This window comes from Mastomys coucha, unplaced genomic scaffold, assembly GCF_008632895.1.
Source record: "Mastomys coucha isolate ucsf_1 unplaced genomic scaffold, UCSF_Mcou_1 pScaffold6, whole genome shotgun sequence".
Classification (NCBI taxonomy): Eukaryota; Metazoa; Chordata; class Mammalia; order Rodentia; family Muridae; genus Mastomys; species Mastomys coucha.
This window is the reverse complement of record NW_022196912.1, coordinates 101,127,193-101,152,192: the sequence shown is the minus strand read 5'-3', so window position 1 is coordinate 101,152,192 and position 25,000 is coordinate 101,127,193. Positions and strand designations below refer to the sequence as shown.

At 48.3% G+C, this 25,000-nt stretch overlaps 2 protein-coding genes across 2 annotated transcripts in view; one reads left to right on the top strand and one right to left on the bottom strand.

Annotated features, from left to right (window-relative positions):
• The window catches only part of Ift43 (intraflagellar transport 43), a 74,650-nt gene extending 66,103 nt beyond the window's left edge, over positions 1-8,547 (bottom strand). The window contains exons 1-2 of the mRNA XM_031356164.1: positions 8,474-8,547; positions 5,897-5,989 (exon numbers count right to left, since the gene is read on the bottom strand). Of these exons, the coding sequence (XP_031212024.1) occupies positions 5,897-5,989; positions 8,474-8,527 (147 nt within the window). The 5' untranslated portion in view covers positions 8,528-8,547. The remainder of the gene's footprint in view (positions 1-5,896; positions 5,990-8,473) is intronic.
• Positions 8,548-12,093: 3,546 nt separating this feature from the next.
• Tgfb3 (transforming growth factor beta 3) overlaps positions 12,094-25,000 on the top strand; it is a 23,009-nt gene continuing 10,102 nt past the window's right edge. Inside the window, exons 1-3 of the mRNA XM_031356345.1 lie at positions 12,094-13,549; positions 22,756-22,919; positions 23,179-23,308. Of these exons, the coding sequence (XP_031212205.1) occupies positions 13,198-13,549; positions 22,756-22,919; positions 23,179-23,308 (646 nt within the window). The 5' untranslated portion in view covers positions 12,094-13,197. The remainder of the gene's footprint in view (positions 13,550-22,755; positions 22,920-23,178; positions 23,309-25,000) is intronic.

Genomic DNA, 25,000 nt, shown 5'->3' with positions numbered 1-25,000 from the left:
GAGGCTAAACCAGCCTTGGAGGGTTTTTTTTTTTTTTTGCTAAAGACTACTTTTGCCCAAACTCAGTGTAACATAACCGGATGGCCCAGGGCTTTTTTCAAGGGAGTTATGTAAGAATCTTTTGAATCAGAAGAATGGTGCGTTGGGGAGAGATACCCACTTCTAACTCCCACAGCTGCCTCTCCTCAGACACACTGTAGAATCAGAGGGCCTCCAGAAAAGCCCTCTCCTAATTTAAATTTCTGATTTGCTAACTGAACTAACAACACACCTGATCCAAGTCTGATTTGTGACCAGTCTCTGTCTGTCTGTCTGTCTGCCTGCCTGCCTGTCTGTCTGTCTGTCTCTCCCTCTCTCCTTCTCCCTCTCCCCCCCCCCCCACAATGGTCCTGGTTCTTCTCAGGGCTCCACACTTCTCGGAGGTTCCATTGCTAGATGCTACATTCCTACTATGCTTGCACTGCCCAATTTGATCTTCACGGCAGCCCTAAAAAAGCAGGCACAAGTTTTGGGGCCGCGCAGGCTAGCTTGGAAAAGTAAGTGCCTGCCACATGGGCATGAGGACCCATGTTCAATCCCCAGCCAGAACCCACATAAAAGTCAGTGGCATGGCTCACATCAGTAAACCTCAGGGGGGTGAGGAAGTCAGGGGAGACCCATAGATCCCTGGGGTTTACTGGCCAGGCAGCCCCAGCAAGAGTTTAGCAAGAGACCATGTCCCAAAACACAAGACTGGAGAGTGATCGGGGAAGACACGCGATCACGATCGGCATCAACCTCTGGCACACAAAAGCTCATGTCAACAAGTCCATACAAACATCACACACAAAGTCAGACAGACAGTCAGACACAGAAAACATAGTGCAATCCCAACTCTTTCTGCACAGTCTAGAAAACCAGGCAGCTGGATGTTCTCTGAAATCTGAAGAATGACCTCTCTCTACGTGGGCCTGGGTTCCAGCACTTGGGTGGAGCTACCTGTACTTTATAGGGAGAAAGCCCCTAAATAGTGACCAAAAAGGCAGGGAGAAGATGGCCGGGGGTGGGGGGGTGGGGTGGGGGGGGAGACTTCACCCAGCACCTCACTTAGGCACCTTGGAACACAGGACAGTAGTGTTTTCATGGAATACCACACAACTATAAGAGCTGGAGAGGAATGTAGGGAAGGGAGTTAACCAAAAATAGAATTTTTTCCTTTCTTATCCCAGTCTATTTAAAATTTTTGTGTAAATTCTAATTTTTTTTTTTTTTTGGCTTTTTGAAACAGGCTTTCTCTGTATAGCCCTGGCTGTCCTAGAACTTATTCTGTAGACCAGGCTGGCTTCGAACTTTCTGAGATCTGCCTGCCTCTGCCTCCTAAATCCATCCTGGGAATAAAGGCATGCACGTGCACCACCAACACCCAGCTAAAAAGTCTAATTTTTAACATCAAGTTACTTTGTATCAAAATCTTCTAATTTTTACCATCAATCTACTTTGTATTGGCATCTCCCATCTGTATGTATGTGTGTGTATCTGTCTCTATATGATCATGGAGACCAAATGCTGATGTCAGGCACAATTCCTGACCTGCTTCCGACCTTAGTTTTGGAGACAGGGCCTCTCACTGAACCCTGAGCTCACTGGTTGGCTCATCGATTGCCAGGAAGTCCCAGGGACCCTCCTGTCTCCACCTTCTAGTGTTGGGGTTACAGCACCACTGAACCAGACTTTTATGTGGGTGCAGGGGATCTAACAGATCTCATGCTTACACGTGTGACTGCCTGAAAATGAATGGCCACCACAGATTCTTATGTTTGAATGCCTGGCCCTCAGCTGGTGGAATGTTTGGGAAGAATCAGGAGCTGGGTCATGGGGGATGGGCTTTGAGGCTGCAAAAGACTCAAGTCATCTCCCTCCCCTTTTTTTTGCCTCCTCAGGATGTGAGACCCTGAGGAAGGGGGCAGGGCATATGTGGAAGAATCTGGAGAGAGAAAAGGAAGGGGGAAATTATGTAATTATAGTCTCAAAAACAAGTTTTTTAATGTGAACTCAGCTGCTGCTCCAGCCCTGTTGCCTCTCAATCCATAAAGCCCCAAATAAACCCTTCCTCCATAAGTTGCTTTGGTCATCAAGATTTATCACGAGAACAGTAGAGTAACTAATATTCATGATGAGCATCTTAATGGCTGAGTTGGCTCCCAGCACCATCACATTAGCGCGAAACAGCCTACTCCATGGCCATTCGTCCCCACTTACCAAGAAACACCAATGTCCCAGATAAAAACTCCCCTAAAACTCTGAGTGGTTGCTATAAGACCCAATTCTGAGTGTATCAAAAGCGCTGGGAGTCAGGCAGTAGCAGTGAATGCCTTTAATCCCAACATTCAGAAATCAGAGACAGGTAGATCTTTGTGAGTTCAAGGCCAGCCTGGTCTACAGATTGAGTTTCCAGGACAGCCAGGCCTACAGAGAGAAACCCTATCTTGAAAAACCAAAAAAATAAAGTGAAAATAAAGCTCTCTTGAAAACTAGGACGGTTGTAAAACTGTGTGCTGACCAAATGCAGCTAGTCATATACTCCCTGGGTTCTCTGGCTTGTTTCCTGATCAAAGGGGACAGCCAGGGGACACGCCCTGGACTCTTCCTGCTGGACTGCAGATCTGACCCCTGAACAACTGTCAGCTGGAAACCGTGAGAACTAAAGCCACAAGCTTCACACAGCACAGCAGGAAACTCGGGTGATACAGGACAGCGCCCAGGGACCACATCCCCTCAGTCCACCTCTCGGTCCTCCACCAAACTCCTCAGGCCAGAGGACAGCATAGTTGCATGTAGCCAAATTCAGTGCTAACAAACTCAGGAGGAAATGGGCACCATGCAGACCAAGAAAGTCTGCAAGGGCATTGAAGTGAGATGTGGCCAGGTACAGAGGCAATGCCTGCAATCCCAGCTCTCAAGAGGCTGAGACAGAAAGGCCATGTAAGTTTGAGGCCAACCTGAGCTTCAAAGCAAAACTGTCTCAAAAACAAATAAGCCGGCAAACAAAAAGTAAAAAGTGTCGGGGCGTGGTGGTGCACTCCTTTAATCCCAGCATCAGGAGACAGAAGCAGTCAGCTCTGAGTTCCAGGCTAGCCTGGTCTACAAAGTGAGTTTCAAGACAGCCAGGACTGTGCCAAATGAAAGAAGAAGAGAGGAGGAGGAGGAGAAAGCAGCAGCAGTGGATACAAGAGCTGAAATTACATGCCTGTAATTCTAGTTAGTCAGAGGCTAAAGCAAGAGAATGGCAAGTTCAAGGTCATCCTGGGCAAGTCAGTGAGACCATTTTATTGAAAGAAAGGAAGGAAGGAAGGAAGGAAGGAAGGAAGGAGGAAAGAAGGGGAGGAAGGAAAGAAGGAAGGAGGGAAAAGAAAAGAGAAAGGAAGAAGAAAAAAAGGAAGGAAGGAGAGAGAGAAAGAGCTGGGGTATTGCTCAGTGGTAAAGCACTTGTCAAACACATGCAAAGCCCTGGGTTCCATCCCCAGCACTGCACGTAGAAAGACAGGCAGACAAATGGCAATGAACTGAACAGGCCTGGGCACCCGTAAAAAGCCAGCACCAGTAAGCTGGCCAACTCCTGCCACACAGAAATGCCAGCCCACTGGTCTCACTGGGAAGGGCTTCTGATTTTCCAGGGAACCCCCAAATCCCAGCTTTTATATCAGGTTTCTCAATTTTGTAAGTATTAACCAATTTTTTTTTAAAGTTTAAGTGTATGTAACTACAGCACTAGCAAGAAGCCTCTGTAGATAAAGTGTTTGCTCTACAGGCCTAGGAGCTGAGTTCACTCCCCAGGACCCATGGTAGAAGGAGCCAAGGCATGGATGGCAGCTTGTGCCACCACAGGAGGCCTAACCACCCCACTGCACCCCTTCAACAGGACCAGCAGAGAGCAAAGACTCATCCGCCCATGACGTGCCAAATGAGCCGGAGCTCCACAGTGCCTTTGAGAGTGCTTAGGCGCAGAGCTCACTTGATCCTCCCATTCATCTAATGGTACCTCAGTTACCATTTGACAAATGACAAAATGGAGGATTCCGGAGATTAGCGGATTTAAGATCCAAACAATTAGAAGAGGCAGTGGCAAGCCCTGTGTCTCCCTGCTTCCTCCCCTCCCAACCCCGTTCCCAACTCCACCGCCTCATGTTAAAATAACTATTTATTCAAAACTAATTCCTACATAACTCTACAGTAACAGCGGCTTGACAGTTCCCAGGTACCACACTTACATTTTTAGGGATAAAGCTCTGCTGAATAAAGCTAATGAGGAGAGAAAAATAAAACATGTCAAGTAGGGTGCTCAGAACTGGGTGCGAATGAGCACAAGTCCTGGGTCTAATTTTAGAAAGAATCAGCTAAAAAGTCTCACACAACCTGGCAAGTAACTGGTCCTATGGGAGGCTGCCCAGGCAGCTTCAAGCCCCACTGACACAGGAAGGGGAGGGTGGCATCCCAGAATCCTGCTGTGCACCCTGCTTCCAGGGGGACCTCTCAGGAAAGATGGGGAGAATCAGAGTCAGCAACAGTTGTGTATTATACACACACACACACACACACACACACACATGCCTGCACACACAGACTGTCAGCATTTCTTAGAAGACCAGGCCGTGCTGATCTGTATCCCACCAGCACCGGCCAGCTCTGATGAGGTACCAGTTATCCCTTTACAGTGGTCATGTGATCTGCAGGCCCACTATCCTCCCTCCCGAGGGTCTTCCTGCTGATGAGGGAAGGATCAGCTGCCAGATTTTATATGCTGGCATTGAGGTTACAATAATAACTCCTTACGCTCACCCTTCTACAGCAAGAGGGAAAAATGAAAGACACGTGGACAGGGCCACATAAGGAGCTTAAGAAAACCAGGACCTGGTTTCTGATGCCCAGTTACGTGATCCATGAATACAGTGTGTCTGTTTTATGTGCCCCTGCATAGTCTGCCAGGCTTCTCAGAACCCGCTTTCTCAGTCACTGTGAACTGTTGAGTTAGCTGCCAAGAAGCCAGCTTGCCTACTGTCTGGTGACTCACTTCTAGTGGAGTAGGGAAACGTGGAAGACTACAGTCAGCAAATAACCCGGCCTGCCCTAAGGCAGGTGGGTGCTGCAAAAGCAGGAAGTGGCAGCCCCAGGACAACAGCCTACAGAGGTCAGGGAGACTCTGAAAAGGCAAAGACTGCCAAAGGAAGAGGGCTGAGTGAACCTCACTGGTAAAGAATACTGTCCATGGATTTCCCACCCTTCACAAGCAAGCCGGATCATTCCCCTAAGGTTGAGGCCTCTTTGGAAAGCTTCCAGAAGGCAGAAGCAGCCCAGGCCCCTTCCTGCCGGGAACTGGAGGAGACAGTAGTCTCTGCTTGCAGCAAACCTCCAGCTGTGTGATCCGACCTTTCAGTGCCAGGGCGCCTTCCTGGGCAGCGTCCCAGTGCCTGGCTTCAGATGGCATACAAAGCTCTGAAGAGCTGAGGGTGTACTCAGGTGATGGAGTGCTCACCTAGCATGCACAAAGTCCTAAGCCTGATCCCAGTACCTGCAAACAATGAGGCAGGCACTCATGAGATGGAGGCAGGAGAGTCAGTAATTCAGCTACACAGTGAGTACCAGCCTGGGCTACTTGAGACCCTGTCTTTAAAAAAAAATAAAAATAAAAATTGTACGCTATGAATATGAGAAAAAAATTGTCCAGAAGCCAGTATGCTCTCAAAAGGAAGATGTTCCCAGTAGGACAAATGTCCTCAAAGGGAACTTCCAAATCAAGATACGTGGAAAGGCTGGCATTCCAAACAAATATAGACTACCACAACCCTGCTCATAAAGGGTTCATTTACTCTTATAGAGCATTTGTCCACAACTTCCTGTTTCCTGTCTCGGTAGCACTCACCTCTCCAGTCTGAGTCAATGAAGAATTCTTGCTGTTGAAGTAATTCTCAGCCTGAGTCGACTCCTGTTGAGCCCGGCGTCCCATCTTGGCCCCCTGAAAGGAGAGACGAAGAGTACAGCTGATCCAGTGTCATTTGAGGCCCTGTGGGTATGACATACAGTAAGCCAGGACTGGAGTTTTATGGCATGGCAGAGATCAGGATTCAAGTAACATATATATGTCATAGGAATATATATATGATATATATGAATATGTCACATGGATATAGAGAATTCTCTAAACCCTACTGAGAAAGGACCCAAGTTCTATTTGGTAAATAGGAAACACACAGGTTATTAATGATCATGAGATTTTCACCAGACACAGTTACAGCAAAAGCAAAGTCACTATTCTGTCCAGGACACATAGTTAGAAATGCAGCTAGCCTGGGCAGAGACCTCAAGCCGTACAGCTCAGAGCAGGTGGTAAAGGCTCCCACATTCCCAGCCAGGACTTGAGACCACTAACAGACAGGCTTTGAGAGAGAATTCCTCAATTCTATGGCAGTTGAGTAATCCAGACACCTCTTGCTCTGCTGGTTAGATTGGCATCTACAGGCACGGAGGGAGCCCCACCACAGGAATGCTGAGACAGCACTAAGAGCAAGCACCTTGGGATTCTGAGTCAACAGATGAAACATGTGCAGGTGTCCCCAGGCCCCACTCCAAGTAAGTAGGGGCTGTGTCTCCAACATTCCCCAGAACAAAAGAAAACTCTGAGACACACAAGTGGGTACGAAGAAGAGTCTGTGCCATCATGTACTTAACAAAACAAAGTCTGCATCAGCCCAGCATCTTCAGGTCTCATTACCACCGCTGTGTTCCAGTCTCAAGATGGTATGGACAAAGAATGAGACCAAGGCCATTTTATAAAAATGGAAACCAGGGCCCAGGAAAGTGAGTAAGTGGCAAAGTCTTCGTTCAAATTAAAATCCCGTGTTCATCTCATATCCCATGGCAGCCCACTGAAAACTCGATGCTAAGTGCTCTAAGAAGGGAGACAAGGTTTTTAGGAGCCCTCCCATTAAAACAAACAAACAAACACCACTCAAATGGAATCTGGGCATCCAATTGCAGTCATCAACCTTTCCAGTCACAATGCCAATCTTTTCAAGTTTCAAGGGGTGATGGGAACCAATTTTTCTCATACAGCTCATGTCCTCCTCTACAAAGGCACCCTCTTGGACTGGAGAGATGGCTCAGTGGTTAAGAGCACTGACTGCTCTTCCAGAGGTCCTGAGTTCAGTTCCCAGCAACCACATGGTGGCTCACAGCCATCTGTAGCGGGATCTGATGCCCTCTTCTGGTGTGTCTGAAGACAGCTACAGTGTACTCAGATACACAAAATAAATAAATCTTTAAAAAATAAAATAAAAGGAAAGAAAAAGAAAGGTACCCTCTTTTGTTTCTCCAAGTATCTGATCCTACAGTAGTTACCCTAAACAAAAATTAATGATTCTGTGTGTAAATGCTGGAGACAAGTGACTTCTCTAACAGCCGTTAAAGTTTGAGGCTATTTGGAGACCCTGCAAATTGACAACATAGAAAATCTGAGATCATGTATTTTTTTTTAAGGGCAGTCTTTTTATTGTCCTTCTCCCCTCAACTAGGGCAAAGGCCAGTGATGGTCTGTTCTGTGCTATCTATCTCTCTAGTGCCTAGAATAGCGCCTGATACACAGTAGGGCTCACTACGTATTTGTGGAAAGAATAGAAAAAAGTCACTACATTCACATCCCGGGGGTACCAAAAAGTTTAGTGTGTCAGAAAGACCTGGTGGCCTAATATCCTTAGCAGGGTTTAAAAACCCTGCTCCATTCTCAACCAATTAGCGTCTGCCCCTTTTATCTCCCTCCAACAAGTGCCTCTCTAACACCTTGCAGGGCATAAGATGGTGCCAAGGCCTTTCAAAACACCTGAGGTTTTACATCAGAAACTAAGGATTTGCCAGGTGGCCCAATCCTTCAGTGATCTCAACCAATTCTAAAGGTTATCGAGACCTGGTGGGGACCAGTAAGAAAACATTGAATGTAGGTCTTTAATCAAGTTCTATTATCTACTGGCTGAAGGCCGGACACAGGCTGGGAGGAAACAACAGCGAAGGTCAGGAACTGCAGCAAAAGCTTTCCACGAATTACCCCACTTCACCTGCATTCTACGAGCATGGAAGTGAAGCTAGCTGTATTCTAGCCCATCAACAGTTCTGTTACCTAGTTACTTTCTCCCCCCGCCACACACATAATAAATTGGAGTATTGATTTCCAATCCTGGAGGAGCAGAGATTACAGAGAACATGAGGAAAAGACGTCTCCAGGCAGCTCTCTTCCCAGCCTCTTTCAGAACTTCCGGAACTGGACTTCCCGGGAGAAAACTCCAGGGCGGGAGCAGGCGTGGTCGGGGCGGGGGCAGACCCTCCGTTAAGTTGGGATTCGCACTCAGGCGGTTGGGCCCGGGTTTGTCCAGACTCCGGGCTTCTCAGAGAGCCGGGCCATTTGTCCCACCCGCCGAACTGGACCCTAGCCCCCAGCATCGCTCCTCACTGAGGTGGCCGAGCTGCGACGTTTCTCCTCGCCCAGGTCCAGTAAATCCTCCATCGCCGCGGCCGCTGATGTCACTTCCTGGAAACAGGCGTCTCCGCCGCATCCCTAACAACGACCCCGCCCTTCCATCCCAGTATTTAAAGAGTCCGCCTCACAGTTTCTAGGTCCTGTGTGTCACCTTGCAGTTGAAATTCAGATCTTTCCTACACCAACTTTGCTTGACCTCGGAGAAAATAAAACAGATCTCCAGATAGCAAGATCCTCTAAGGATGCTCCAGAGAGGTTAGCTCTGGGGACTGCCTACATTTGCAACTCTGATTAAACACAATTGTGAGTGGAAGAACTGCTCTCGGTGATTATTCTGAGCCCTCACAGTCACAATGTACAAAGGTCTTCGGAATTACTGTTCAAGGATAGATGTGCGATGTTGTTTCCATTTGACAGATGAGCACTAATGTAATAAATAGTTTACAAAATTTACAATGACTTGCAAAAAAGGCGGTGTATGTGATTTCTGCCTTCAGGAAGTTTATTGAAAGTAGTCACACGCGGTGATGCATGCCAGTAATTCCAACACTTGGGAGGTTAGAGATGGGAACTTTTTAGTTCAATATCATCCTCAGCTGTATAGTGAATTTGGGAGGTGGGGTTAGGTTACATGAACTTCTGTCTTTGAAAACAAAGTGCATATAGAAGCCAGATTAAAGTATCCAATACTCAAGTACTAGTCACTTTCAAAAGTATAAACCTAGCCAAGCATGGTGAGAGGGGCCACAATCCCAACCTGCTACTTAGAATGATGAAGCTAGTGGATTACTTACGCCTAGGAACTGAACGGACTCCAGTTTTGGCAACATAATGAGACTCCTTTATCAAGAGAAATAAGAAGGTATAGTACTGGGGTTCTTACTTAATCTAAGCAATCCCACAAAGTGAGTAGCAATGACTCCTCTAATCAGCAAGACTGATAGCTTGAAGTAAATAACTCCGGTCCTAGGTGTTGGGCCAGCCATGGAAACTCCATGTGTTACCACAGTGGTTTCCAGTATGTAGTGGTTGCCAGCCATCCTCCCAGGTCTACAGAAAGAGATAGCCCATGGGTTCCCAGCCTAGGAGGGGTAATCAGGTTGAGTCTTCATTGATTCATTCCACATAAGATCCCTAAGTCAACATCTTTGGCCAAGTCTTGGCATTGGTCACTGGGACCCACCAAAAATGGAATGTGGATCACCACAGTTTAAAAAACAAAACAAAACAAAACAAAACAAAAAAAACATTGGAAGGGCTATCCTTAAAGCTTAATGACAAACATTGCTGAAGTGCCCAGCAAGTGACACTCAACTCAAGGTCTCAATCTCCCTCTTAGTGAGTAAGACCAGGCATCTTCATACCCAATGACACTGGCCTGTGACTTAGAGGAATTGATTTCTCAGCCTAGCCTTGCTTGACCTTAGTTTCCTCTCTTGGAACGACCTTCAGCGATTTCTTCTGAGATCCTTCCTGGTTTCTCGGTGAGAATATTTTGTTAGATTTTTAATCAGATAAAGCAATCACTGCCAAAAATCTAAGCCAGCTTCCATATACGCACCAACTACTCCCTGTTCCTTCTGCCTTGGCACCGGCCAAGCCAGAAAGGGATTAATGTTTGGATTTTTCAACTTCTTGTAAAATCCCACCCACTTCCACCCCAACTCTGAGAAAACAAAGGGTGAATGGTACTCACCCTGGGCATAGAGAATCCTCAGCAAGCAGGGGCTGGCAAACTACTTGAATCATTTGAGAAGTGAGTTTAAAAACATAGCTGCTGTCAAGACACGGGAGTGAGAGAGATGGTATACAGCCCAGAAAAGTCTTCCTTCAATAGCTCTGCCTCCCATGTTGTAAAGAGTTAGCCCAAGAGCCTCAGGCTCTGGGATCATCCATTTTAAACTTCAACGTGACTCCTCCAAAGGGTCACTGTCCTCCTCCTCCTCCCCGTCCCACCCCCCACAAATTTACATATGTCCTTACTGGTTTGCCATTCTCCCCATCCTGAAATGCAAATTCCTTAAAAGCTGTAGGATGACTAGCCTCAGCACTTAGAACAGCTCAGGGCATGTAACAAACACCAAGGCTCTCCCTCAGGGTGGAGAGATGGGCCAGCAATTAAGAGCACACACACTACTCTTGCAGAAGACCGGGGCTGGATTCCAGGCATCTACCCTGGGTGGCTCGAAACCTTCTGTAACTCCAACTCCAGAGGAATGGCTGCCTTTATCTGGGCTTCCAAGGGTACCCACACACAAGTTCACATGTCCACATAAGAACACACACACACACACACTGAAACACACTTATACAAAAAGAAGAGAAGAGAAGAGAAAAGAAAAGGAAAGAAAAGAAAACTTCCCTTTCACCTTTTCTTTTTGAAAAATCGATTTCACAAATTCCAGAAGCAAACAGCAGAGCGGCCATGGTGGACTGGGTTGAAACAATGGTATTGACACCTCAGAGCTGTGTGCCCAAGAGCTCTCTTTTAAGGTTTTTCAACACCTAGATCTCATAGTCGTGCAAGTTAAAACAATGCCTTTCCAGATTAAACAGCCTGTGACTGACATCTCCATCGCCCACATGCATTGTGGCCTTGGGGGGGGGGATATTCTCAGTTTCTTCAATTGTAAAATAATAATGCACTGACATCTCTTCAGTTGAGACTTCCGAACCAGGCCTCTTAGAAAGGATCCAGGAGACTTGGGAAGAGGGCACTTATAGGAAGACCGTGAGCAGCTCGGCCTGGGTCTGGCCTAACTTAAGCTGCTCAAGGTGAGGAAAGACCTAGAAACCCTCCAGGTGCTCAATCAGACGGGAGGGGAGCAGCCCTAGCTCACGCGTGGGACCGGGGACACGATCGCGGAGTCTGGTGGTTCCTGCGGTCCCCAGCCTCCGAGTCTCTGTCACTGGCGGCCCTGCCTCGCCAGAGGGCACCCTCGGCCTTCCAGAAAGCGCCGTCTCCTTTACCCCCGCAGCAGCCTCACAGCTCGGGATGGTCAATGAAGAAGCGCTGCCAGGATCGCGGCCGAGCCCGGTTCCACCCTGGGGCCTGGAGAGAGTGGCCCGGCCGCCCGGCCCTGCTCCCCTAGTAAACCTAGCGTGTGTCCTCGGCCTGTCCGAGGGCGATCGGGGACGCGGGGGAGGCGAGAGAGCGGGGCGGGGAGCGTGGACTGACAGCTGGCCCCAGCGCAGAGGGGCCGGGGTAGCAGGAGGGAGGGGGCTCGGGAGTAACTTTCCAGAAAAACAGCCAACGTGTAGCAGGAATGACTCCAAGAGGAGGAGAAAAAAAAGTTCAGTTACCACGTCGAACCAGAGGACTCACAAAGTATTTTTCAAATGGGCTCGGCTTTTCCTGTGCCTGTTTAAAACATTAAAACCGTGCAGCGAGAGAGGCTGTGTGCGCTGGTCCCTCCCTCCTTCCCTCCCCCACCCCAGGCCGATACGTCATGGGAGGGAGGTATAAAATTTCAGCAGAGAGAAATAGAGAAAGCAGTGTGTGTGCATGTGTGTGAGAAAGAGAGAGAGAGAGAGAGAGAGAGAGAGAGAGAGAGAGAGAGAGAGAGAGAGAGAGAGAGAGAGAGAGAGAGAGAGAGAGAGAGAGAGAGAGAGAGAGAGAGAGAGAGAGAGAGAGAGGAGAGAGAGGAGAGGGAGAGAGAAGGGGAGAGAGAAAGGGAGGGAAGGAGAGGGCCGAGTGTAGGGGGCTGAGCCACAGAGAGGCGAGACGCGCACGGGAAGAGCCTTGCGGAGGAAGGAATAACGCTTTCCGGAGTCAGCTGCGGTGAATCGGCTTCTATTTTCTTTTCCTTTTGATTTTTTTTTTTTAAATTCCTAAAGAGAAGCAAGGGACAGAAGAGCCATGGCCGAGAGAGAAGACAAGCTGAGATACTGGTGACCGTGGGTCCAAGTGGATTATCTGAGCTGTCTCCAAGAGGCCTGCCCTCCCAGCGTGCCAGTTGTACATAATTCCTCATCCCAGCCAATGAAGAGGAGAGGCAGCGTGAACAGAGTCATTTAGAAAGCCCCCGAGGAAGTGTAAACAAAAGGGAAAGCATGAATGGAGCGCTCCAGAGACAAGTGTGTCCTGCACTGCCCTCACCTTTAGCTAGGCCTGCCGCTGCCCAGCCTTGCCTCTCCCCACATACCCACTGGTGATTTTTTTTAAAACATTTTTTTTTCCTTCTCTTTTCCATTTCGCCTTTCTTATTCTTCCCTTCAGGGCAAGGCAAAGAGCTTGATTTTTGGGACCCAGCCATGGCTCTTCTGCACTTTCTTTAAAATACTCACTTTCTCCTCGCCAAGCAGCGTTTGGCCATATCAGATATCCGCTCTATTTATTTTTACCTAAGGAAAAACTCCAGCTCTCTTCCCACTCCCAGCTGCCTTGCCACCCCTCCCAACCCTCGGCTTGCCCTCCACCTGGCCTGCTGGGAGTCAGAGCCCGGCAGAACCTGTTTAGACATATGGACAAGAATCCCAGCGCTACACCACGGCACACAGTCCGCTACTTCGGCCCAGGGTTGCCAGCGCTTCCTGGGAGTCCTGAAGCTCACACAGCGCAGTGAGTTCATGCACCCTCTTGCCAAGCCTCAGTCTTTGGGATCTGGGGAGGACGCCTGGTTTTCCTCCCCCTTTCTACTGGGGTCTCCTCCTTGCCAGGCCTCCCCAGTCCCCTGGCCTCGTTCCTGGGCTCACACATGAAGATGCACTTGCAAAGGGCTCTGGTGGTCCTGGCCCTGCTGAACTTGGCCACAGTCAGCCTCTCTCTGTCCACTTGCACCACCTTGGACTTCAGCCACATCAAGAAGAAGAGGGTGGAAGCCATTAGGGGACAGATCTTGAGCAAGCTCAGGCTCACCAGCCCCCCTGAACCATCGGTGATGACCCACGTCCCCTATCAGGTCCTGGCACTTTACAACAGCACCCGGGAGTTGCTGGAAGAGATGCATGGGGAGAGGGAGGAAGGCTGCACTCAGGAAACCTCAGAGTCGGAGTACTATGCCAAAGAGATCCATAAATTCGACATGATCCAGGGGCTGGCGGAGCACAGTAAGTCCAAATGCCTGCTGGGTATCTGCTCTGGAGGGGATGAACTGGAAAAAGGGAGTTCCACAGGGGGGGGGGGTTGGTGGCCCTTACACTGCAGAGCACCCCACGGTTCACTACAGAGGTCAGCCATTGCAGCTGCAGCTGGGTAGGTGGGTGGAAAAAGAGACAGAGACATTCTGGTAAGAGCCAAGTGTTTCAAGAGGCCAGGAGCCCTGAAGCCAAGTGGCATTTGGAACTCCTATGGCATCCTTGGTGGATAGTAACTGGGAACTGTATTTTGGCACCTAAGGAAACATGTTCTCACACATCTACGTGTAAGAACACATAGAGGTTCACTGGGAGCACATGAGCTTTGTAAAGGGGTGAGCTGGCTGGCCCCCAAATCCTCCCTGTCTTCTGAGCCTGGGCATCTTCATAGTCTCCTTGCTTTTCCTGGCTCTTTGTGCCACATCTCCGGGTCAGTTTCCTGGCTATCAGGAAACACAGAGTACCTGTCTCAAATTTGTGTTTGTCAAGCTTTTGGAAGCCCAACCAAGGCCTTTCAGTCTAACACACACACACACACACACACACACACACACACACACACACACACACACACACGTGATCCACGTGAGCTGGGAGGGGGAGGGTAATACATGTATATTCCTACATACGTGGACTTTTGGGCAATGTGGACTCTTACATTACACAGTAGATAGCTTCATATGTGTAAAGTGGGGCCTCCCAGGCAAACGGACACTGGAGGCCAGGATCCAGGTTCTGGATCGCCCGAGGCATTTATCTGCCACGGATGTGTGGGAGGGAGGGATGGCTGCGGGGGTGATGGGGATCTGTGTCTGGGAGTGTTTCTTCCCAGGACGCTGCTGTCTGCGGAGGAGCTGAGGAGCTTCTGGGTGAGACGCCTGTGTGTGTTTGCACACGTGTGGAAGTCATGTGTGTTTACTGAATGGGGATTTAAAAAACCTCAATACAAGAGACTTAGCAGATGTTGAGAAACTGACAGCCCAGGAAAGAGCTCTGGGCCTGAATTGGGAGCTGCTCCGTTTGCTTTTCCTGCCAGCAGGCGTCCTCCGTGCCCCAGTGACTTAAGCCCAGGCCCACCTCCCAGGTGGGCAGTGCCCAAGTAGGGGTAGGAAGGTTGGATGGAGCCAGGAGGCTGGCAGAGTCAGAGTGGCCATGGGGCAAACAGCAGGAGGCTAAAGAAACCTGGCTGCAGAGAAGGAACCGGAGTGAGTGCCAACGGGTGGAGCGGTTCTCAAGGAAGACTCAAAAGCCAGGAGGGAGCTGGTCTACACCAGGCAGAAAGAAACTGGTAGTTACTGGAGGTAGGGATGATGCGGGTGTTCTCAGGGCAATTTCCTGAGACTGGTTGCAGTGCCCTTTCTTAGGATCTGGCTACTGGTGTGGAGTCCTGAAAACCAGGTAGACCTAGAGCTTCCTGCCTAGGGTCTGCTTACTGGTGTCAGTTCAGGGACTGCCTGGTGACCACAGTTTATAGAGTCATCCAGGACTACATGGGATAAAGCCTTGACTCCTTGGTCACCTACCAAAGCAAGTCAGAGTAGCCACAGATATCAGAGAAGGTTACAAGTCTGAGGAATAGAGAGGGTAAGAGAGTGGCCCTGGAACCCTCATAGCCTGGGTCAGGAGGAGGGTCTGAGGAAGGAGGGATTCTGAGTCACGAGGGCCCATCCTGTCTAGAGCCCTGAGCTGAGACTAAGCTAGCCATGTGGGCACACAGCCACACAGATAGGTGTGGATGTGGAGTTTGTGCAGAAATCTAGGGTACAAAGGGTGTAGCCTCAGACAAAGCCAGGACAGCCGCATCCCCCAACCCCTCCCCCCCCACACACAGATGTTGCATAGTTCCCAGGCTTTAGCATCAAGGGAAGTTTGAGATAGGGGGTAGGACATGGGGGCGATGGAATAGCTGTCTAGCCTGTGCCAACTTGGCACAGTGGACAAGATATTTTTCTCAATGCTAAGGAGGAGCCAGGGTTCAGTGGGACTGAGGCTCTCATTACCATCAGGAAGCAGGCCCAGGTACTCTTCAGTTGACACAGGTGATATGGTTGGTTGAACAGACACCACCCTGAGCCCACCCTGCAGCTGGTCAGGTGTGGCTCACCCTGGGTGCACAAGGCACACTATGTACAGAAAGGGCTGTGGCAGCTGCTGAGCTGCCCATCCTGAACTTTTCTTTGTCTGTTTAGTGTTTTTGTTGTTTGATTTTGTTTTTGTTTTGGGAGACAGGGTTTCTCTGTGTAGCCCTGGCTGTCCTAGAACTCATTCTGTAGACCAGGCTGACTTCGAATGCACAGAGATCAGCCTGCCTCTGCCTCTTGAGTGCTGGGATCAAAGGCATGCCACACACATTTTAAGGCCACCTTTTATCTTCAGGTTCTAGTAGAACCTTAGCCTGGGACACGGATTAATCCTAGGTTAACCTCACCAGGAGAGGACAGCAGGTATTGCTTCTGTAGCCCAGGTACCTAGCTGCTTGGGGATAGACTGGATGTGTATCGGCTTGACTCTTGGAGGCAGGGCAGGAGATTCATATGCCATACATATTCACTGAAGCCAGCTTCAGGGAATGGGCTTCCTTTCTTACACAGCCTCAAGCAGGACAAGCAAGCTCAGCCACGTGGTGTTTCTCCCCAGAGCCTCCGTTTCCTCATGTGAGGTCATCTCTCAGCTCCCTTTCACTGATTTCACTGAATGGATTTGTCAGGCTTGGGTGTCTGCTAGGAGACAGAGGCAAGACTCAGTAATCTCTTAATTCTCTAAGATGTTGCCATGGGAAATGAGTAGGTGCTTTCTCCGGCTCGGGGAAGGATATACTGTGTTTTCACTTCTGTTATCATCCATGCAACCGCTGGCATAAGTATCATGTTCATCTTCTGGCTTGGGTGTATTTGTGTCTTGTGGGACTCTTAGCTTTATCAGTCAAGGGAAGCGCGAAAGCAAGCTCAGGACTCCTCAGCAGAAAGAATACCATGGTGGCTGGAGATATGGCGCATCACATAAAAGCACTGGTTGCTCTTCCAAAAGGACCTGGGTTCAATCCCCAGCACCCACATGGTGGCTCACAACCACTTATAGTTCCAGCTCCTGGGGATCCAATATCCTCACACATACATATATGCAAGCAAAACACCAATGGACATAAAATAAAAATAAATAGCCATTCCAAAAAAAAATATTTTCCACATTGAAAGAACTCATATGCCATAGCTATCAATGTTATACAAACAGGAAGGTTCTGGCTACCCAAGGGGAGCCCAGAGAAAACACCTGGGTTCCATCTCTTCCCCACAGAATAAGGATAATATGGAGAGATCCTGGGTGACCTGTGTTTTCAATAAGCTTAAAGATGAGGTAGCCCGGGGCAAACAGTTTCCTAGGAGGGGTTGTAAGCACAGACACCTTCAGAGAGTAGGTTGGTGTGCAGATGGATCTAGCAGCCATGGGCCAGGCATCATGGCAAAGAACTTCAGGTCATAGAAAAAGGAGGTGTACATGGCAGGCTTGGGGTGGGAGAATCTGGAGCCCCAGTGGCCTGCAGAAAGAGGAAGCTACCATGGAGCTCTTACTGAATTTTGTATTCAGGAATGTAGATCCAGCTTCACTATATCTTATCATTTCCCAGGATAGCAGAGAATCTGGAAATTTCTGTGAAACCTCCCAACTTGTAACACAGACAGACTTAAAATGTTTATAAGCTTCTAATGCAAAACTTTTTAAACACTGGCTAAACAACACATCTAACTCATTTCAAGGTTAATCCATGTAAAGTCTGAGGCCATCCAGGCAATACTCTCTCAGGCTCCCGGAACATTTGAAATCATGGTACCTTTCGCAGAAAATGATAAACTTTGCTTCTCCATTCTGGCTGCATACTGGAGACATCTGGAAAGCTTGGGGAAAGTGCTGTGAATACACCCAGTGCAGTCTGTTGCTGAATAGTGGGGTCATAGTTCATCTCCTTAAACACTCTCCAGGTGGCCCCTGCTCATACGATTCCTCCATTGGTTCCCGCAGAAATTAGGCATTCAAGCCAGGACACACCTGTCTGGAACATTTTAAGAGCCAGTTAACTACATATACAGTTTCCTGGGTTCTCCAGGAATACCGTGCATGCATTTTGTGAGTCTTGTGCTATTCTCACTTGCTAAAGCAAAATAGATGGAGGAGCATCCATCACCATGCTGTGCTCCCAGCAGTGGGAACAGTTGGAAACAATGTTTCAAAAGGATGACCCCTGCATGCAGCTCTTGACCGTCAAGAGAAGAGCTTAAGCATAGTGAAGCCTGGTCATTGACTCTATGGCAATGCTGGGATTCCAGGCCACTTTAAGGAATCCCATCATAGTTGTTGCTGAAATTATTACTATCTTTCCACTGGGTAATCACCCAGGCACATACTATCAGGGTCTCAGATTCAATAAATAGGGTGTGGTCAAGTCTTACCTCTACCCCCTATTACTTGTGTAGCTATAGGAAACCACTTAGCTTTTCCGATGTGTTTCCCCACGTGGATGGAGAATGATAAACTTCATATATTCTCTTTAATTTCGAGTATTGTTAGAGGAGCTACATACGATGTAAGGTGGCATATCATGTATTTTGCTTATTTATTTTACACGTTTCATTCCGCTGTTTTAGGCTTTTTTGTCTGCTTTGAGGAAGGGTCTTACTACGTAGTCCAGCTTGGCTCTGAACCCATGTTTGCTTGCACATGAGTTGAGGCCAGATGGGAACTTTCAGAAGTCTGTTATCTTCTTCTCCATCCATTGTAAGTCCTAGAGATCAAACTCAGGTCATCAGACTTGGCAACTAGCACCTTTACTCATAAAGCCATCTTGGCAGCCCAGGATCTCAGATTTTTTTTTAATTGTTTTTTTTTTTTTTTTTTTTTTGATATGGTACATGGGTGTTTTGCCTGTATGTATGGCTGCAGCCTGTATGGCTGTATGTATGCCTGGTGACTGCAGAGGCAAGAAGGGGGTGTCAGATCTCCTGGAACTGGATTTACAGATGGTTGTGAGCCACCATGTGGGCTCTGGGAATTGAACCCAGATTCTCTGGAAGAGCAGCCGGTACTCTTACACTGAGCCATCTCTCCAGTTCTGGCCAATCTCAGAATCTTGCTCCTTTAGCCTACACCTTCTAAATGCTTTGTATTTTTTTTTTTTCTGAAATCACTTTAAAATTTTCATTGTGAGTGAGGTTCTGTCATGGGGGTATGGTACGTGACAAAGTGGAAGCTAGTGAGAACAGTCATGGGGTGTCCTGAGACTCTGTAGGGCATCACTCTTCCTGTTTCCTTGGCTGCCCCCCACTTCCTCCCCACTCTGGCCCTTTCCTCTTCAGTTACCAATTCCTACTTTCTTCTGCTTTTTATAGCAGGGTGTATACTGCCCTGACTCCCCTTCATCCTCTCCTACAAGACAGTTATTACAGAGGCCAGATTGATGACATCTCCTCCCAGGCCAATTCTCCGAGAGGATCACAGGTCCAAGGACTTTTCCACAGCCAGAGTTACAAACCAGTCAATGAACACAGGAAATTGCTGGTGATGTAGCTCCATTACAAAATGGGAGCTGTTTCAGCACTTAAGAATGCATGCTGCTCTTGCAGAGGACCCTAGTTCAGTTCCCAGCACTCACATCTGGGGGCTCCAACCGCCTCTAACTCTAGCTCCAGGGCATCAGATACCCTCTCATGGTCTCCTTAGGCACTGCGCTTGTCTATACAAACCCACACACAGGCACATTAATACACATAACTAAAACTTGAAAGAAAGTTTTTTTTTTTTAAATGTGTGTTTTGTATGTGAGATACCCTGGGTTCTACCTCTAGCAGCCCTCCTTACATATGCATACGAGAGTTGTCAACACTGACTCCTCTCTCTGGTCCTATTTGGATTGGCTTAGAGACTAATTGGCAGTAATTGTTCCTTCAAGGCCAATTAGTAATCAGGGCTTCATTAGCTGGTATTCACACTTTTGTTTCCTACAGCTGCTCCATTAATTTTCCTTTAACCTCAGGCCCACCAGATGGCAATTTCCAGTGACACCCACTCATCCTTTCCTGAAGCCCAGGATTGTGCTTGTTGGTTTTCAGCTTCTTATCTGCCCTAGGTAGTCCATGACTCCTGACCCACCCCTCGGGGTACTTACTCGCTCATTCCAGCTACATCCATAGTGTGTGGAATCTGAGCCTAGGAGCTTGAATTTCAAGTTCTGGCTGTTGTTACCCTTTGTGTAGAAAGGATTTCTATGGAGTTAATACTCTTAGACCTTGACGTTGTAGAGGACTCAGGAGCACAGGGAAGACAGACTCTTTTGCTCTCCTTTGTCTGGCTTGGAACAGCAGAAAGTGTCGGCTGCCTTCTGGCTGATGGGTGGGGCTAAAGAGAACGCTGGGATGACGTAAGCAGCGACCAAGGGTAGAGACCCTTTGTGCTGGTTGATTTTATGTCACCTTGACACAAACTAGAGTCCTCAGAGAAGAGGGAGTCTCAGTTGAGAAAATGCCTCCACAAGATCCAACAATAGGGCATTTTCTTAACTAGTGATTAATAGGGAAAGGGAGCCCTGCTCGTTGTAGGTGGTGACATCCCTGGGCTGGTGGTCCTCAGTTCTATAAGAAAGCAGGCTGGATGGGCATGGTGGCACATGACTTTAATCCCGGCACTCAAGAGGCACTGGTAGGCAGATCTCTGTGAGTTCAAGGCCAGCATGGTCTACAGGGAGAGGGAGAGAGGGAGAGAGGGAAAGAGAGGGAGAGAAAGAGAGAGAGAGAAACAGAGAGAGACAGAGAGAGACAGAGAGAGACAGAGAGGCAGAGAGACAGAGACAGAGACAGACAGAGAGACAGGGAGACAGAGAGACAGAGAGAGAAAGAGAAAGAGAAAGAGAAAGAGAAAGAGAAAGAGAAAGAGAGTTCCGGGACAGCCAGGGCTACAGAGAGAAACCTCCCTACCACCTGTCCTGAAAAACCAAAAAGAAAAAAAGAAAGAAAGAAAGAGAGAAAGAGGGTAGAAAGGAAGGGAGGGAGGGAGGGAGGAAGGAAGGAAGGAAAGAAGGAAGGAAGGAAGGAAGGAAGATGAAAGCGACTTGAGCAAGCCAGTAAGCAGCACCCCTCCCATGGCTTCTACCTCAGCTCCTGCCTCTAGGTTCTCATCCAGTTTAAGCTCCTGTCCTGACTTCCTTTGGTGATAGTCTATTGATGTGGAAGCATAAGCCAAACAAGACCTTCTCTCCCAGTTGTTTTTGGTTATAGTGTTTCATCATAGCAATAATGACCCTAACCAGGACCCCCACCCTTAAAGAGGAGTTGATGACAGCCAGCTCTTTGGATTTGAAAAGAAAATATTCTTCTAGGTTCAAACTCTTAACCATAGAAGCTGCCCTGCTTAGGTCTAAGCCACTGCACTGACTCAAACACTTTCTGTAGCTCCCTACTCTCAGAATGAAGTTCAGGCTCCCGGTGTGACACTCGGGTGTCCCTATAGCCTGATGGCTCAGCCTTCTTTCTTCTCTCTCTCTCTCTTTCTCTCTCTCTTTCTCCTTCTCTCTCTTTTATTTTTTGGTTTTAAGGCATTTATTGTAGAAAGGCAGACAGAGAGAAGAATAGAGAAGCAGAGGTCAGCCATGGCCACATGAGGAGAGCGGGAAAGGGGAGGGGAGGAAGAGGGAGCAAGGGAGAAGAGCAAGAGGGTAAGAGAGCCTTTCTCTTCTCTTCCTCTCTGGCCTGTCTCTGACTCCAGTAGTCTCTCTGTGTAAAATCCCTTTGTAGACCCTCCCCCACCTTTGTGCAGGACACAGATTGCTGCCACTCCTTCCATTAAATACTGGTCCCCACTTGATCCATTCTCATTTCTTCTCACCATTCCTCTACATCACCAAAGGTCCTGTGATTTGGGTATGTGTCATCTGCAGGCAGGGACTGTGGCTTCCTGACATCAACATCACACTTGGCTCATGGTATTTATTTCACATGTGTTTAAATTTTTAAAAAACCAGATGGTAGTGGTGCACCCTTTAGTCCCAGCGCTCGGGAGGCAGAGACAAGGGATCTCTGAGTTCGAGGCCAGTCTGCTCTACAGGCTAGCCAGGGATACAGAGAAACCCTACCCTGAAAAAACAAAACCAACCAGCCAAATAAAAATGTAAAAGATTTATTATTTATTTGTGTGTGTGTGTGTGTGTGTGTGCCTGCCTAAGGAGGCCAGAAGAGGGCATCAGATCCCTTGCAGCTAGAGTTACAATCAACTGGTTGCAAGCTGCCCAACATGGGTTCTGGGAACCGAATTTAGGTCCTGTGGAAGAACAGCAGGTGCTCTTAACCACTGAGCCACCTCTCCAGCCCTATACGTGTTTGAGAAATGAGTAGATACCTACTGAACAAGACCATGAATGAATCAGCTAGCTAGAAGAAAACTAAGCAACTAGCTGCCATCTTCTTGAAACCTGTGTTTGTTTGCTTGACTGTTTTGTTTTGGGAACTTAACCTGGCTGGAAACTTGGTACATAGACCAGGCTGCCCTTGAACTCAAGATCCTCCTGCTTGAGCCTCCCAAGTGCTAACATTACAGCATGTGCTGCCAGGTCTGGATAAAACACAAACCAATGTATATTTTTGAAAAATTAAGAAATTTAGTCTGGAGTGCTTAGCAGCTTTGGGATAGCAAGACAGTGGGAGGAGAGCTGGAGAGCTGGCTCAGCAGTTAAGAGCACTTGAGGCTCTTCCAGAAGCCTGGGCTCCATCCCTCACAATTGCTCACAATTGCCTGTAGCTCCCATCCCAAAGGATCCCACACCCTGTTCTGGCCTCTGTGGGCACTGCACACATGTGGTATACATACACATACCCAGGTCCACACACATACACATAAAATGTAAGATTTTATTTTATGTGTAAAAGTGGGCAAAGGGGACAACTACGCTTGACTGGCTCAGTCTCAGTTATGTGTCCTGGGGGTCCAAGGTCTCCCTGCTCCTTATTTGGGAGTGTAGATGAATCTGGGGTCAACAAGAATCTTCCTTGCATCTCCACCTTCAGGTCTGAGGCCTTACACCTCTAGAAAGGCCATGGACAGGACTGTGGTCACCTAGTGTGGGTCTGCTGGCGGCATACCATTTCTGGGGGTCCTCACTCACTCACTATAATACCTCTCCCCATTGCTTTTCCTTCTAGATGAACTGGCCGTCTGCCCCAAAGGAATTACCTCTAAGGTTTTTCGTTTCAATGTGTCCTCAGTGGAGAAAAATGGAACCAATCTGTTCCGGGCAGAGTTCCGGGTCTTGCGGGTGCCCAACCCCAGCTCCAAGCGCACAGAGCAGAGAATTGAGCTCTTCCAGGTATTCCTTCTGGCTGGAAACCATATAGTAGGTGCCAGTTCCTCCTCCATGTCTGGCATCCACTGAGCGTGGGGTTTGACAGACCTCAGTCTGTCCTCCCAGCCTCTGTCATTAAGGGCTGCGTTCCCTGAGGTGCACAGAGAGTGTGGTGTTCAGAAGTCCTTGGTCTCCCCTTGCTTGCCTCACCAACCTGGCATTGTGATCCATCTCCAGTACTCCATCCAGGCTATAGATACTCACTCTCTCCTCTGCCCCACAGATACTTCGACCAGATGAGCACATAGCCAAGCAGCGCTACATAGGTGGCAAGAATCTGCCCACGAGGGGCACCGCTGAGTGGCTGTCTTTTGATGTCACTGACACTGTGCGAGAGTGGCTGTTGCGGAGAGGTAGGTAAACTCTTAGCAGGAACATTTTGGAAGGAATCCCAGGAACCTGCCTCATGAAAGAGAAGAGGAGAGAACTAGGGGGAGCCACAGATCTGGGTTCAACTGCTAGCTTCAACTCTGTTCTCCACTCTCCTTAAATGCTGGTGCGGAGGCAGGCCCTGGGAATTCAGCAGCAAACAAGACAGGTGAGCTCGGATCTCATGGGGTTTTCATCCAGGTGGCAGAGACATAGAAAGGAGTGTCAGACCACTGCATTGAAAACTAAACAATCTAGGTGATGATGCCTGGGAGCTCCAACACTGGCTACTTAAAGGAGATCACTGTGGGGGAAGGGATCCTGACAGTGAGTTAGCCTTTAAGGCCAGGAGGCTAGGCTAAAGGGTGACCTAAGCAAAAGAAACAAACAGTAAGACCCAGGCTTCTAGGCAGAACCCGGTTTGATTTGCTGTAGCAGCAGTGAACAGTCTGAAAGACCATGAGCTGAGGCTATCTGGTCAAGTATGTGTCAGACCGTAGAAAGATTTTAAGACTTGTTCCAGGTGTTCTGAATGCTATAAGCAAGGTGGGCATGTGCGTGCAGTGCTGTGGCCTTGAAAAAAGCCCTCGGTTACTGGGAAAGTAAAGGGAAAGGCAAAGGAAACATTTAGGGAGCATCGCAGCATCCTAGCGGGATGGCGGGGGCTTGGACGATGGCAGTGCAATGGATACAGAAATCGTATGGATTCATTCTGTAATCTGGGGGTTGAGCCAACAGGCTAGGATCAGGTATGGAAGAGGGAAGACTAGAAGAGGAGGAGATTTGGGGCAGGTTCTGTGCGGCCTAATTGAATTTCAAATGCCTGGGGTCACTGAACTCTACAGCACTTCTATGCTGCCTGTCCACTCACTGTATCATATCCACTCACTGTTTCTCCTCACCTGGAAAATGAAGTAATTCTTCCACCCTGCAGGCCTCCCAGGGCTGTTTGTTTTAAGGGTCCTGTGTATTTGAGAGAACTTTGTGGGTTTCAGTGTGTCTTGTAAGAATAAACTCTCTGGCTGTGGTGGCACACGCCTTTAATCCCAGCACTTGGGAGGCAGAGGCAGGTGGATTTCTGAGTTCGAGGCCAGCCTGGTCTACAGAGTGAGTTCCAGGACAGCCAGGCTACTCAGAGAAACCCATCTCAAAAAACCAAAAAAAAAAAAAAGAAAAAAGAAAAAAAAAGAAATAAGTCTGGTGTCTTATGACACCATCTTGGTACTTCCTGTTCTTACTGCATATTGGTGATAGTGGTGAAGGTGGAGGTAGGAGGCTTACGTACAGGGTTCCTCCTCTGCCCACCTAGAGCTTTCCACTACCATCAGCTGTTATCCAGCTGGTCCAACTGCATACTGATGGCCAGATGTCTTTCATGTTTCAGGAAAGTGGAGTTTGAAGGCAGAGGTCCCAAGCTACCATTTAACTCTTGGTCACTTGGGCTTTATGTTTGTTTTGTTTTAAAAGCCAGGCAATTTCTCATAAAACTGGGCTGGCTGTGGTAGCACACACATTTAATCCCAGCACTCTGGAGGCAGGAGCAAGACATATCTCTGTGAGTTTGAGGCCAGCCTGGTCTGTATAGTGAGTTCTAGGATAGCCATGGCTATGTAGAGGCAATGTCTCAAACAACAGCAACACACCAACCAAAGAGTCCAATATATATATATATATAT